This window comes from Salvelinus namaycush, chromosome 32 (genome assembly GCF_016432855.1).
Source record: "Salvelinus namaycush isolate Seneca chromosome 32, SaNama_1.0, whole genome shotgun sequence".
Classification (NCBI taxonomy): domain Eukaryota; kingdom Metazoa; phylum Chordata; class Actinopteri; order Salmoniformes; family Salmonidae; genus Salvelinus; species Salvelinus namaycush.
In genome coordinates, this window is record NC_052338.1 from 7,829,801 (window position 1) to 7,845,818 (window position 16,018).

Sequence of the window (16,018 nt, forward strand, 5' to 3'; positions counted from 1 at the left end):
GTCACCCCAAAATCCAAAAGTTGTAAATAAACTGTCAGCAGCCCCAATCTTTCATCCCCCTAAATGAGTTCACAAATCCAAACGTTCTCTTTTATAGAATGTGTACGATGACACATCACCTGAGTCACCCTCTCCATTCATAGAAGAACTCCCCCGCAAGGCCCCTCTCTCCCCCTCCCAAAACACGGCTGTTCACTTTCTTTCTTTGTTTTTCATTATACCGGTTGGGTTTTTTATACCAGTTGGTTTCTTTGTACTGGTTGCGTTCATTACACTGGTTGGTTGGGGTCTTTATACTGCTTGGGTTCTTTACACTGGTTGTTTGGGGTCTTTGTACTGGTTGGGTTCTTTACACTGGTTGTTTGGGGTCTTTGTACTGGTTGGGTTATTTACACTGGTTGGTTGGGGTCTTTGTACTGGTTGGGTTCTTTACAGTGGTTGTTTGGGGTCTTTGTACTGGTTGGGTTCTTTACACTAGTTGTTTGGGGTCTTTGTACTGGTTGGGTTCTTTACACTGGTTGTTTGGGGTCTTTGTACTGATTGGGTTCTTTACACTGGTTGTTTGGGGTCTTTGTACTGGTTGGGTTCATTACACTGGTTGGTTGGGGTCTTTGTACTGTTTGGGTTCTTTACACTGGTTGGTTGGGGTCTTTATACTGCTTGGGTTCATTACACTGGTTGGTTGGGGTCTTTGTACTGGTTGGGTTCATTACACTGGTTGGTTGGGGTCTTTGTACTGGTTGGGTTCTTTACACTGGTTGTTTGGTGTCTTTGTACTGGTTGGGTTCATTACACTGGTTGGTTGGGGTCTTTATACTGCTTGGGTTCATTACACTGGTTGTTTGGGGTCTTTGTACTGGTTGGGTTCATTACACTGGTTGGTTGGGGTCTTTATACTGCTTGGGTTCATTACACTGGTTGTTTGGGGTCTTTGTACTGGTTGGGTTCATTACACTGGTTGGTTGGGGTCTTTGTACTGGTTTGGTTCATTACACTGGTTGTTTGGGGTCTTTGTACTGGTTGGGTTCATTACACTGGTTGGTTGGGGTCTTTGTACTGGTTGGGTTCTTTACACTGGTTGAGGTCTTTATACAGGTTAGGTTCTTTACACTGGTTCGGTTCTGGTAGGGGTCTTTATACTGGTTGGGTTTCTTTACACTGGTTGGGGTCATGGGTTTGGTTCTTGTTAGGTTCTTTGTACTAGTAGGTTCTTTGTACTAGTTTATACTGGTGGGGTTCATTGGTTGGGTACTGGTTAGGTTCTTTATACTAGTTGGGTTCTTTACACTGGTTGGCTTCATTGGTTGGGTACTGGTTAGGTTCTTCATACTGGTTGGGTTCTTTATACTGGTGGGGTTCATTGGTTGGGTACTGGTTAGGTTCTTTATACTAGTTGGGTTCTTTATACTGGTTGGGTTCATTGGTTGGGTACTGGTTAGGTTCTTTATACTGGTTGGGTTCTTTATGCCAGTTGGGTTCTTTATATTGTTTTTTATACTGGTTTGGTTCACTGGTTGGGTTCTTAAAACCGGTTAGGTTCTACTGATTGGGTTCTATTATCAGGCCTTTCTATGGAATAATTTTGGGTTTGAAATAGTGATGCAATCAGACGCTAAAAAAAACTGTCCCACTCTGTAACTCTGATATGATGAGCTGCAATCTCTCTGAAAGAGATGATTCAAAACTAATATTTATCAGATATGTTTGATGTTTGAAATGGTTGCTAAGTGGTGATTCCTTTTTATAGGAGTTTTATATCATTCCCCTCCTTTAGTGAATTAGGTAATCCCACAAAAGTAGTGGCACTGACCCTATGTCCCCACTCTGCACCCGACAAAAAACACCCCACCCAACCCTCTCTGTAGCAAGTACTGTCAGATCTCTCCGCTAGCATTCTGCCTGATGTTGTTTAATGGATGGACACAAACGGATAGAGACTCAGACAGAGCAGACAAAGGAGATGAGCATGCCATGATGTCATCAAAGATCTGCCACTTCCCCCCTGGTGGGAAATGGGGGGCAAGGGAGGGACCCAGCTAGCATAGAACGTTCCTGCAACGTTCTCTAAAGGTTATCCTTCATTTCTCCTTCGGTTCTTAGAAAAATTACTTTCACAGAACATTCTGAGAACATTGTGGAAAAGTAATTTTTCTAAGAATGAAAGAAGTCACTTTAGGGAAGTCGCTATTTTGGTAAGGTAGAAACACATTGTTCTGAGAATGTTCAAATAACCTCATAAAATAACATTATTAGAACTTTCTTTACACTGGTTGGGGTCATTGGTTGGGTTCTGGTTAGGAACTAGAGGAATTAGAACTTTTACGCAACGTTCCCCTGTGGTTCCCGTTTGGATGTTGGAAGAAAAAAAGTTCTGGGAACATTCTGGGAATGTTGTATTCTCGGAATGTGAATGCACATCATTTTTTAAATAGCTAACTATACTGAACAAAAATATAAATGCAAAATGTAAAGTGTTGGTCCCATGTTTCATGAGCTGAAATGAAAGATCCCAGAAATTCTCCATATGCACAAAAAGCGTATTTCTCTAAAATGTTGTGAACAAATTTGTGTACAGCCCTGTTAGTGAGCATTTCTCATTTGCCAAGATAATCCATCCACCTGACAGGTGTGGCATTTCAAGAAGCTGATTTAACAGCATGATCATTACACAGGTGCAAATTTGCAGGTTTGTCATACAACACAATGCCACAGATGTCTCAAGTTTCGACAGCATGCAATTGGCATGCTGACTGCAGGAATGTCCACCAGAGCTGTTGCCAGAGAATGTAATGTTAATTTCTCTACCAACGTTGTTTTAGAGAATTTGGCAGTACAACCAACCGGGCTCACAACCGCAGACCACGTGAAACCACGTCAACCCAGGACCTCCACATCCAGCTTCTTCACCTGCGGGATCGTCTGAGAACAGCTGATGAAACTAAGGTGTATTTCTGTCTGTAATAAAGCCCTTTTTGTGGGGAAAAACTCATTCTGATTGGCTGTGCCTGGCTCCCTGGCTCCCAAGTCCCAACCCTCCTAGGCCCACCCATGGCTGCGCCCCTGCCGATTCATGTGAAATCCATAGATTAGAGTCTAATTTATTTATTTTAATTTACTGATTTCCTTATATGAACTCAGTAAAATTGTTGAAATTGTTGCATATTGCATTTATAGTTTTGTTCAGTCGCTTTTATTCCCCGCCTCCCAAAAAATATTGAACTCTCCTTTCACAAGCCATAGAGAGCTGTTATCAAGATGACAGATGGCATTGGAGAGGTTGCACAGAGAGAAATGTTTGTAGAAAGGGAGCGATTGGAGATGATGGTGGAAAAGGAAATAAGGCGGAAAGTGAAGCATATTATGAGTAAACATGGAGTGGAGGGATGGCACAGGTCTTCTGAAAGATCTGGCGAAGGAAAAGATGATGGACAAGGGAAAAAAAGGAGAACAGTGGAAATGGTTATGAGGGAATATGGAATGAGGGATTTTGCTGAACTTTTGGAAGAACTTGAGGAAATTGAGAGTGACGAAAGTGAGGATCAATTATATGTGGTGGCATGTGCAGTGATGACTGTCGAGAAGAAGTTGAGTGTAGAGGGAAGCAGTGTGTCGAGGAAGGTTGGCGTCATGTGCAAAAAGAGGCATACGTGTTCCAGTAGCTCAGAGATTGAATCTGACCAGAGTGTTGATGAAGTTCCTGCAGTGAGGACCGCCGAGTTCGGGCCTCGGTCCGAGGATGTAAAGGTGTGTTTGCCAATCAGATTGCAGATTTCTCCGAACCCGTTTTATAAAACAAATTGATAACTGAAATTATAATTGTGTATCAATTGTTCATATTTAATTGTGTAATCCTGGGTGTGTGTGTTCCCAACTTTGTAACCTTCAGAGAACGTTCCCAGAACGTTCCTAACTTTGTAACATTCAGAGAACATTCCCAGAACCGTCATACAACACGAAAAGAGAACATTCAAAGAACATTAAGAAAACCATCTGATTGATCCTTCGGGGAACATTGGTGCAACGTTCAGGGAACGTTTCCACAACCTTCGGGTAACATTCCCAGAATCAAAATTGGTTATCTGGGGAGGTGTCAAAAAAGTGATGTCAGATCACGCCCCGCTTCGTCATTTCCCCTCCACCGCCCACCCACTCCTCTACTTTCTTTCCTGTTCATTGATGAAGGCAAAGGAATGTGTGGAATTTCAAGAGAGAAGGCACGGTAGAATGGCATTAAGAGATTTATTCGACTGATTATGCCCATTATAATCCTGACTGACACAAACCACAACCCCCTGCATGGTTTAACATCATCTACAGAGAAGAAGACAGAAATACACTGATGATGCTGAACCACAAACCAAAAACATTCAACTACAATTTAGTACTGCACTACATGGTCAGAAGTATGTGGACAACCCTTCAAATTAGTGGATTCGGCTTTTTCAGCCACATCTGTTGCTGACAGGTATATAAAATCGAGGCATCAGGTTAAAATATATAATATCATGTATTTTGTGACAGAAATATACAGTATGATCTGAAGAAAAATAACAAGATGAACATTTTCCATACAACAAAGTTCAAATGCAAAGGTCAAATCTGGATCTGTTTTGCCATGTGGTTTCAAGGAGCAGCTCTTTCACTTCTTCTGCTAGGGTGAGCTTCACCTCGGGCAGCCCTGGTCATCTGTCAAAGGAAGACATTGCAAATAGACACACACACATACATGCGTGCACACACATACACATTGATGATGTTTGACTTCTCACTGGTGTGAAGTACTTAAGTAAAAATACTTTCAATTACTACTTAAGTAGTTTTTGGGGTATCTTTACTTTCTTTACATTTTTTACAACTTTACTTTTACTTCACTACATTCCTAAAGAAAATAATGTATTATTTACTCCATACATTTTCCCTGACACCCAAAAGTACTCGTTACATTTTGAATGCTTAACAGGACAGGAAAATGGTCCAATTCACCCACTTATCAAGAGAACATCCCAGGGGTCTCATTTATAAAAAATGTTCTTAGATTTATTCTTGAACTTAGTCATAAGATCATTTCCGACGGTGTGCTTACGTTCGATTCATAAAAGATACTGAGCATAAAAAACCTTGCTTACGCAGGTTCTAAGTAGCCCATTTGTAACTTACGCACCTGTGATCTATAAATCTCAAATTAACTTCAAATTGACCTCACCTGAACGTGCTTTACAATCAGCGATTTCCCCTTATAGAATGCTAGCACAAATGAGGGTTTAGTCAGGAATAGCCATGGACCAAAAGAAAAAAGCAAACTTTTCGGAAGACGAGATCACGGTGATGGTAGAGGAGATTGAAGATAGGCAACGCGTATTATTCGGTGGACTAAATAGGGGGCCAAAAAGGTAGCTTGGGAGTGTGTCGCCGCTGCAGTGAACCAGGTGGGGCAGCAAGACAGAACTGTGGCTGATGAGAAAAAGAAATGGTCTGACCTTAAACTACAAGGGGAAAAAAGAATAGCCTGACATAACCAGCAGGAAAATCACGTACGTCAAGTCTAGACTTTGCGTAGAGATAAGATCATTTCCACGTCAAAGTAAGGTTTTATAAATAACTACTTATACATTTCTGCATAAGTCACACTTAAGATCAAAATTGATCGTAAGTCCGTTTTATAAATGAGGCCCCTGGTCATCCCTACTGCCTCTGATCTGGCAGACTCACAAAACACAAATGCTCAATTTGTAAATTGTGTCGGAGTGTGCCCTTGACTATCTGTAAAAAGAAAATGGTGGTGTTTGGTTTGCCTAATAGAAGTAATTTGAAATGATTTATACTTTTACTTCTACTTTTGATACTTAAGTATATTTTTTGCAATTACATCTACTTTTGATACTTAAGTATATTTAAAACCAAATGCTTTTACTCAAGTGGTATTTTACTGGGTGACTTTCACTTTTACTTGAGTCATTTTCTATTAAGGTATCTTTACTTTCACTTAAGTATGACGATTGGTTACTTTTTCCACCACTGACTTTACTTAATTCAAATGAATGCTCACACGTAAAACAGTTAGCTTAAATACCTACAAACGACAACATTGTATGTTGTTGTGAGTTTATATTGGACATTTTTCCTCGTAATCACCTGGAGTTGGTCATAGTCAGAGCTGATGCTGGCGACCGTTAGGGTAGTGTACGTGTTGTCTCCTTTCTCCGACAGCTCTAGCTGCTGCTGGAATATTGAGGAGAAATAATTGTATTTAAACGGAGGAGTTATATCTGATCCAACAGACTATCAGTCTCAGAGGTATCAATACCATATCAAATGTAATAGGAGCATTAGTGTTGCACGTTTTATACAAAACCACCGTGAATTTGGTGAAAGATTCAAGATGTGTAATAGTCATAAAGAGAATTGTTAAAGCTTTGACATAGAAACACGTTTGTCTCTATCGTATCATACTGCGTCATCCAATGCCTTAAAATTGCTCAGTTAATTAAACAGAATATTATGAAAATGTTCCTCTTACTTTCAGTCTTCTGGACAGACTTAGGGGAGGAAAAAGGGGGGACTTGGGTTAGAACAAAGTGGATCGGAACAGTCCTTTTATAAATGTTTTCTATAAATGTATTCCTAAACTCGATGGGCATGAACATATAAACAATGATACCTTTTATATTTATACACATCCACGGTGACGGTTAGAACATAGAGCAACACCATCACTCCACAGATGATGTAGGGGACCATCACGGAACATTGGTCACCTACAAATAATGGGAATAGAACATTGGTTTTTAAAGTTTACTATTCATTTGTTGTCCATTTGTCTTGAGTGTTAACCATTTAAAATAGAGATTTAATGTTCACTTTTCAACAACGGCACTTTTCAACAAATAAAATGGCACCCTATTTCATACAGTGCACTATTAGGTCAAATGTTGTGTGTTAGTCATCAAGTGAACAAAATGATTTACTTTTGAACTCCAGAGGCATGACCTTTGACCTTTGTGATCCCTTCTCATTGTGGGCCTCACAGAAGTACAGCCCGCTGTCTGCCTTGCTGACCAGGAGGACTAGTGTCTGCCCATTAGCCTTCCACGTCACCTGCCCACTGATGTCTTTGTACCAGGAGTAGCGCTCCACTGGTGGGTTGGCATCACTCTGACAGGTCAGGGTCACTGCCCTCCCGTCGGGCACAGGCCCAGATGGGCTGGACAGGGCTACAGTGTTTTTAGGTGCATCTGGAAGATAGAATCCACACAGTTAAATCAACTTCCTGATGAGGTACGTGAGCTCATTTTGATCCGTGAGATTAACGGCCCGTTTCCACAAGGGAACGTTCGTCATGTGAGTGTCAACGAGCGTGCGAACGATAGAAATAGTGTATTGGTGTGAATGAGAGAAAAAAGAAGAAGAAAAAAAAGATGACGATTAGTGTCATTTTGAAGTCTCACAAGTGAGCTGGAAGGTTGCCATATTATTGAGAACATGATCCAGAAAGCAATATTGAGAAGGTACACATGCAGTGTATGAGGATGGGAAGAATCACTGCATAGGTATGAATAGCTAACTGGCTGCTTATTACCTGCTAATTCATGTTGTTAACCAGTATGTTTTTTTTATGCCCTGTGCTCTTTGATACTGTTTAGCACTTAACAGTATCAATTATCTATCAATTAACTAATCATGTTCACAAACAGAATGAGGAGATTCCTTGGTTTCATTCTATAACTACACTACTGTTTATAGTTGTGGTCATATGGTTATGGTTGTTGTGGTCTCTCACACAGAACATTGAGGGTCAGGTTCCCCAGAGTCGTCTTGGTGGTGCCCCCTGGCTGCAGCGTGTAGCGGGCAGAACATTTGACCATCAGCCCGTGATGGAGGAGGGAGGCGGTAAAGGTAAGGGTGGAGGTCATGGTCATGAGCCCATCTATACCCTCCTGTAGCTGGCTCTCAACACTGCCACCCAGCCCAGAGGTCCAGGTCAGAGAGGGCGGGAACGTAGGGCAGGGGGCAGAGGCAGAGCAGCTCAGTCTAACCAGCTCCCCCTCTGTGATGCTGCCAATAGGGGTTAGTTGGGGTTTGGGTGGGGTGTCTGGAGGTAATAAAGGTATGTGGGAGAGAGAGAGAGCGAGAGAATCAATAACAAGACAGAAAGAGGCCTGGGTAAAGCCCAATGACATACCGTAATGGGGCAACCAGGTTTAAACCAACTCTGCTTAGAACATCCCTCTCTTTTTCATGTTAAGCAGTGCCGGCTCCAGGCATAAGCGATATAAGCGGTCGCTTAGGGCCCCCGACCCAAAAAATAACTTTCTGTTGAGAGTTAGAATAGTAGAATACACAAAGTGCAAGGTTGAATTTATTTTAAAAAAATTAAAAAATCCGCAGTTTTTCTCGTTTTGTCAGTCAATGTCAGTCACTCAATTAGCCATCTCAGCTAACAATTTTTAGATTGGTAAGTTAGTCTAGCCAGTTATCTAAAATGTTTGTAATCTTAGCCGAGCATGCAGGTGCTCAGGGGGCCTGACCTCCATGGGGCCCCCATTGATTTTGTTGGTCACTCTCACTCAGATGTCATTAACATGGCATAAGTCATGACAAAATGTGTACAATTTCATGAAATTTGTTATAAAATTGCTCTTTGCCCCATGGCAACAATGTGTAGAACTGCTTGGTGAGGGGGCCCCTCAACCAAATCTTGCTTAGGGCAACCAAAAGGCTAGAGCCGGCCCTGGTGTTAAGTTTTTAAACCTGTGTTTGCTGTTAGTATTCACAAGAATTCAATGTAGTCCTTTTGTTAGAATGTTTAGCCCTCAATATTTGTTTTAATTGGAAACCATAAATATCTTAGGTAAGGTCAAATTCAGTGTACCTGTATGACTGATATGTACTCCTGGGTAGAAAATATACTTGAGGCGATTTGTTCCAGCACATTCCAGCCTGAATAGATATGTGTCATCATATCCTGCAGGGAAACTGTTGAAAAGGGTGGTGCAGTTCTTGCTCAACAGATTTCCCACCATCACTCCCTTTATGATGTTTTGGTCATCCGTTTTGGCTGTGCTCAATACTATATTTCCACCCCATTTGTTTTTAGACCAAAGCCCAGTGGGTGTGCAGTTTTTCAAGTCAGCATCAAATGTAGCAAGGATCTCAAATGTACATGGGACCAGTAGGCAGGATCCACCAACAGCCACAATGCTTTGGGGCGTCCACAGACTCCACTGTTGGCAGAGTGCACCTGGAGAACACAGCACCATCAAGAAACACTGAACAGCAAAACCTGGACTCAGGGATACGCGTAACATAGCAAATGTTAATCTGTCTCCCTCCATTTAGTGTGACATGTTACGTTTCGTATGGTATGTATTAATTTGTGGATGTCCATCATCCATTTTATATGATACTGTATGTTACGAATTTGCAATACGTATGACATGTTACGAATTCCACTTTGTTGTGGCAAACGTTAGCTAGGTGGCTATGTGTGCTAGGGTGGGGTTAGGGTTAGGAGATATGGTTAGGTTAGGGTTAGGGGAAGGGTTAACTAACATGCTAAGCAACTGCAAAGTAGCTAAAAAGTAGTAAATAGTTGAAAAGTTGCTAATTAGCTCAAATGCTAAAGTTGTCCTTGATGTGATTGTTCGAACCTAGACATTCGTGTTATACGCCTACCCATCCTCCCCAACCAACCTCCCTCCTTTAGTTTTTGGCTAAAGTAATCTTCTGTTTTACGTAACCAAACGTAACATATCATACTCATTTGAGTGTCACATATTCACATTTACTGTGTTACATTTACTCTTTGAGGCCAGGCTGAACAGCAAAACACATTTGTCTGCACACACACACACGGACACACACACACACACAAAGGTTTATCAATCTCACACACATTTGTCGAAACACCCAAGCACATATTGCAGAGATGATATCATTGTCATTAAGTCAAAGTGTGTACAAGTTAAGAGGGAAGTACAGTATGCACAATCGGGAAGAAACTGACCTTTCAACAGAAAAGTGATGAAAGCAATAAACCCCAGAAACATCTGTGATGTTGTTGAGATGCCTTCCATAGTAAGAATACACCTCAAATAAACATAGAGATAGAAAAAGTAGATCAGAATTATGGATAATCTGTACAAAAATATAAACGCAACATGCAACAATTTCAAAGATTTTACTGAGTTACAGTTCATATAAGGAAATCAGTCAATTTAAATAAATAAATGAGGCCCTAATCTATGGATTTCACATGACTGGGAATACAGATATGCATATTTTGATCACAGATTCCTTTAAAAAAGGTAGGAGCATGGATCAGAAAATACCAGTCAGTATCTGATGTGACCACCACTTGCCGCATGCAGCGTGACACATCTTTTTCACATAAAGTTGATCAGGCTATTGATTGTGGCCTGTGGATTGTTGTCCCACTCCTCTTCAATGGCTGTGCGAAGTTGCTGGATATTGCGGGGAACTGAAACACACTGTTGTACACGTCGATCCAGAGCATCCCAAACATGCTCAATGGGTGACATGTCTGGTGAGTATGCAGGCCATGGAAGCACTGGGACATTTTCATCTAGCAGGAATAGTGTACATTATCATGCTGATACATGAGGTGATGGCGGCGGATGAATGGCACGACGATAGGCCTCAGGATCTCGTCACGGTATCTCTGTGCATTCAAATTGACATTGATAAAAATGCAATTGTGTTCGTTGTCCGTAGCTTATGCCTGCCCATACCATAACCCCCCGCCACCTTGGGGCACTCTGGTCACAACGGTGACATCAGCAAACTGCTCACCCACAAGATGCCATACACGTGGTGTGAGGCCGGTTGGATGTACTCCCAAATTATCTAAAACGGCGTTGGAGGACATGCCTGCAGTCAGCATGCCATTTTCACGCTCCCTCAAACTTGAAACATCTGTGGCATTGTGTTGTGTGACAAAACTGCACATTTTTAGAGTAGCCTTTTATTGTCCCCAGCACAAGGTGCACCTGTGTAATGGTTATGCTGTTAATCAGCTTCTTGATATGCCACATCTGTCAGGTGGATGGATTATCAATGCTCACTAACAATGATGAAAATAAAATTTTGGCACAACATTTGAGAGAAATAAGCTATTTGTACATATGGAACATTTCTGGGATCTTTTATTTCAGCTCATGAAACATTGGACCATCACTTTACATGTTGCGTTTATATTTTTGTTCAGTGTTTGTACAAATAGGTAAAAATCCTGGAATGTTTAGCATTTGACTCTAAGTAGCAATTACCTATGAACACCTTAACTACTGTTTAACTGACATTCAATTGTAGCAAAAATGTAATTGTATTGTTTATCAGTACCATTTTTCCAAAACTCAATTTTAAATTTAAAGAGGTAACACATTTCCACGTCAATACAATTTCTACTTTCTCTACGATTCAAGTCTTTTTAGTATTGTGATTCAATGTATTTGAATGAGATTTTGTGGAATTGTGTTTATTGTGTCATGCTTCCGAGATGCTTTAAATGTGTCTTTTAGATGAAATAATGAAAAGGCCTTACCTGTAACTGAGTGAAAGAGATTATGGATATTGAGATCACCGATATCTCCAAAATGGCACTGGGTGTTTAATCAAGCAAAAAGCTGTCTTTTCTTTTATATGCATTGGGAAACAAAGGAAATTGTCCTCATCACACCAAACCCTGCTTGCTCAATTCTTAACCAAGAGCAAACGTCAGAACAAAGAGAATGGTTCCTGCAGTCGATAGAACATTTACAATTGGCTGCAACGTTCTGTGGCAGGATATATCGGACTTCTTTATTGTAAAAAGGCACAACGTGATGACTTGTCACAGTCTGCCACCAGATTGCAGCATCCCCATGTAGGAGTTACCCAAAACTATCAGGGGCCAGAGGCATTCTGCAGATAGCTTTTATAAAGCTCTGTATACAATCGTGCAGTACATGCATCAGTAAGACATATATTGGTCGTTTTGGAAAGTTATATACTCATACTCTATGTTCTCAAATACCGTATCAAATCTGCAATGAAGCTAAAAGATTGACGTCGTTCATTTCGTAATCAAATTTTTTTTAAACGGTGATTGAATGATCAGTTTAGATGCGTCAGTCAATTCGTCATAAGGTCATCACTTTATTATGGTGTAGTTAGTCAAGATAAAGGCTTATTCATGGTGGCATCCCAATCTCATTATGTCAACAAAACAAAACAAACAAAAACCCACAAATTCTGACAAACTCCAAGCATTGATTATGCAAGAATGGTCTGCCATCAGTCAGGATGTGGCCCAGAAGTTAATTGACAGCATGCCAGGGCGGATTGCAGAGGTCTTGAAAAAGAAGGGTCAACACTGCAAATATTGACTCTTTGCATCAACTTCATGTAAGTGTCAATAAAAGCCTTTGACACATATGAAATGCTTGTAATTATACTTCAGTATTCCATAGTAACATCTGACAAAAATATCTAAAGACACTGAAGCAGCAAACTGGAAATTACAGAGGAGGAACTACTTGATGCAATTGGGGCCTTTAAGGATGGGAAAACTCCAGGGCTGGATGGCATACCAGTGGAAGTATACAATTTTTTTTTTGATATACTCAAAGGACCATTATTAGCTTGTTTTAACCACTCCTATATAAATGATAGATTATCAGACACGCAACAAGAAGGTGTGATATCATTATTACTGAAACAGGACCCAAGTGGTATATATAAAGATCCAGTCCATTTAAAAAATTGGAGACCTCTTACACTTCAGTGTTGTGATGCAAAAATCCTAGCAAAATGCTTGGCGCATAGAATAAAAAAAGTTTTGTCAGATATTATTCATCCTAATCAGACAGGTTTTTTACATGGACGATACATTGGAGATAATATAAGGCAAGTACTGGAAACAATAGAACACTATGAAATATCGGGGACACCAGGCCTGGTTTTCATAGCTGATTTTGAAAAGGCTTTTGATAAAGTACGACTGGAGTTTATATATAAATGCCTAGAATATTTCAATTTTGGGGAATCTCTTATAAAATGGGTTAAAATTATGTATAGTAACCCTAGGTGTAAAATAGTAAATAATGGCTACATCTCAGAAAGTTTTAAACTATCTAGAGGAGTAAAACAAGGTTGTCCACTATCGGCATATCTATTTATTATTGCCATCGAAATGTTAGCTGTTAAAATTAGATCAAACATTAATATTAAGGGATTAGAAATCCAGGGCCTAAAAACTAAGGTGTCATTGTACGCTGATGATTCATGTTTTCTTTTAAAACCACAACTAGAGTCTCTCCACGGCCTCTTAGAGGATCTAGATACATTTGCTATCCTCTCTGGATTAAAACCAAATTATGATAAATGTACCATATTACGTATTGGATCACTAAAAAATACACATTTTACATTGCCATGTAGTTTACCAATTAAATGGTCTGACGGAGATGTGGACATACTCGGTATACAAATCCCAAAAGAAAGAAATGATCTCACTCCAATAAATTTTTATAGAAAGTTAGCAAAAATAGATAAGATCTTGCTACCATGGAAAGGAAAATACCTGTCTATTTGTGGGAAAATCACCCTGATTAACTCTTTAATCATATCACAGTTTACCTATTTGCTTATGGTTTTGCCTACACCTAGTGACCTGTTTTTTAAATTATATGAACAAAAAATATTCCATTTTATTTGGAACGGCAAGCCAGATAAAATTAAAAGGGCCTATTTATATAACGAATATGAATTCGGAGGGCAGAAATTATTAAATATTAAAGCGTTAGACCTCTCACTAAAGGCATCAGTCATACAAAAGTTATACTTAAATCCAAACTGGTTCTCTAGTAAATTGGTAAGAATGTCTCATCCTATGTTCAAGAAGGGCCTTTTTCCCTTTATTCAGATTACACCTGCTCACTTTCGGTTGTTTGAAAAGGAAATAATCTCCAAAATATCTTTATTTTTTAAACAAGCCTTAGAAAGTTGGTTGCAATTTCAGTTTAATCCACCTGAAAGGACGGAACAAATAGTACAACAAATATTGTGGTTAAATTCAAATATAGTAATTGATAAAAAAACTGTATTTATTGAATAAATGTTTAAAAAAGGTATAATTTTTGTGAATGATATCATAAATAGGACTGGTGGAGTAATGTCACACATGCAGCTAACACAGACATATGGAAATGTCTGCTCTACCCAAAATTACAACCAATTAATTGCAGCATTACCATAAAAATGGAAGAGGCAAGTAGAAGGGGAAAAAAGTAAGGAACTTGTATGTCGGCCCTATATTAAAGAACATAAATGGTTAAAGAAAAGTGTGATAAATAAAAACATATACCAATTTAATTTAAGGACCAAAAAACTGACAGCTGTGCCATATAAATTGCAAAATAGTTGGGAAGAGATTTTTGATGTACCCATTCCATGGCACATGGTTTATGAATTGATACGCAAAACAACGCCGGATTCAAAACTTCGAATTTTTCAATTTAAATTACTGTACAAAATTCTTGCAACTAATAGAATGTTATATATATGGGGGATACAATCTTCCCAGCTCTGCAGATTCTGCTGTGAGGAGGCAGAGTCACTAGATCGTTTATTTTGGTATTGTCCGTATGTAGCTCGTTTTTGGTCACAGGTCCAGGAATGGCTGAAGAATTGCAACATTTGCGTAGAACTAACGCTACAGATAGCAATACTGGGGGATTTGAAAAGCCATAGTCAATCAATCAATAATATAATAATTATTTTAGCAAAAATGTTTATTTTTAATTTACAATCCGTGGAAGCTATGAGAATAGGAAGATTCAAATCTTTTGTGAAGCATCACAGCACAGTTGAAAAATATATGGCAAATAAAAATCCGAAATGGATGATGTTGGAAGATAGATGGGAAGGGTTGAGTGGAGCTGAAGGGTGGGACTAATAACAAGATAAACAATGTAGGGCTTACGGGATCTGTGAAATGTGTATAGGGGCGGAGCTTTTGTGAAATAGCACAGTTACAAGTGGAAATCAAACTGGATGGACAACAGAAATAGAGGAAGGACTAAGAACAAACAAGAGAGAACTATTATAAAGTAGACTGTGTCTGTAAAATGTGTATAAGATGTATAAATTGAAGGTAAAAACAGAAATGTTTATCAGTTTACTCCAATTGGGGGATCGGTGGTAGGGTTTGCGGGGAATAATAATAAAGGTATATTCTTTAAAAAAGTATGTATGTCTATATAGGTATGTGTATGTATATATGTGTATATGTATGCATACGTGTATGGATATATATATTTACCCAAAAAAATATGGGGGATTGGAAATGATGCAGACGATTACATTGGAAGCAACATTCTTTCCGCAATATTAAGCTGATCCACCCCTAAAAAAAAACTAAAAAAAACTGGAAATTCATATTTGTGTCATTCTCAAAACTTTTGGCCACGACTGTACAATCCAGGTGTGCAAAGCTCTTAGAGACTTACCCAAGACTCACAGCTGTAACTGCTGCAGAAGGTGATTCTAACATATATTGACTCAGGGATGTGAATAATTATGCAAATTAGATATTTCTGTATTTCATATTCAATACATTTGCATATTCAATAAACTTTCTCATTATGGGGTATTGTATGTAGACGGATGAGCACACAAAAAATCAATTTAATCCATTTTGAATTCAGGCTGTAACACAACAGAATGTGGGATAAGTCAAGGGGTATCAATACTTTCTGAAGGCACTGTATATATGTGAGAACATTGCTGTAGATTTTGGGGGCATTCACCTCCTTCTGTGTGTTTCTTTTGGCTGAACATAGAGAATACGGGCAGGAAGTGGACTCCAGTTGAAGAGGGAAGAGCGTCTAATGACCGAGTAAGGCATGGCCAGTAGTCCCCACCCCCTTCCAACTCCTGCCTCTTCTAGAGGGAGAGAGAGAGAGAGAGAGAGAGAGAGAGGAAGTTCATAGAACTCATGTCTTTTCTGTGGCCACCCAAG

At 39.6% G+C, this 16,018-nt stretch overlaps 1 protein-coding gene across 1 annotated transcript; it reads right to left on the bottom strand.

The window, feature by feature from the left end:
* Positions 1 to 4,225: 4,225 nt before the first annotated feature.
* Positions 4,226 to 8,546, bottom strand: LOC120026735 (sialoadhesin-like). Its single transcript, XM_038971455.1, has 5 exons — positions 7,778 to 8,546; positions 6,966 to 7,232; positions 6,659 to 6,755; positions 6,133 to 6,536; positions 4,226 to 4,686 (listed from the first exon to the last, which is right to left on the bottom strand). The coding sequence occupies exons 1-4, from the start codon at positions 8,175 to 8,177 to the stop codon at positions 6,497 to 6,499; spliced, it is 804 nt and encodes a 267-aa protein (XP_038827383.1). The 5' UTR covers positions 8,178 to 8,546; the 3' UTR covers positions 4,226 to 4,686; positions 6,133 to 6,496.
* Positions 8,547 to 16,018: the final 7,472 nt, after the last annotated feature.

Excerpts from the sequence above, each read along its gene's own strand:
- LOC120026735 (XM_038971455.1), bottom strand. The coding sequence starts at position 8,177 with ATGTCATTGGGCTTTACCCAGGCCTCTTTCTGTCTTGTTATTGATTCT. Across the intron at positions 6,756-6,965 it reads CATGCCTCTGGAGTTCAAAA|GTGACCAATGTTCCGTGATG; the intron begins GTAAATCATTTT and ends CATTATTTGTAG. Across the intron at positions 6,537-6,658 it reads GATGTGTATAAATATAAAAG|TCTGTCCAGAAGACTGAAAG; the intron begins GTATCATTGTTT and ends TCCTCCCCTAAG.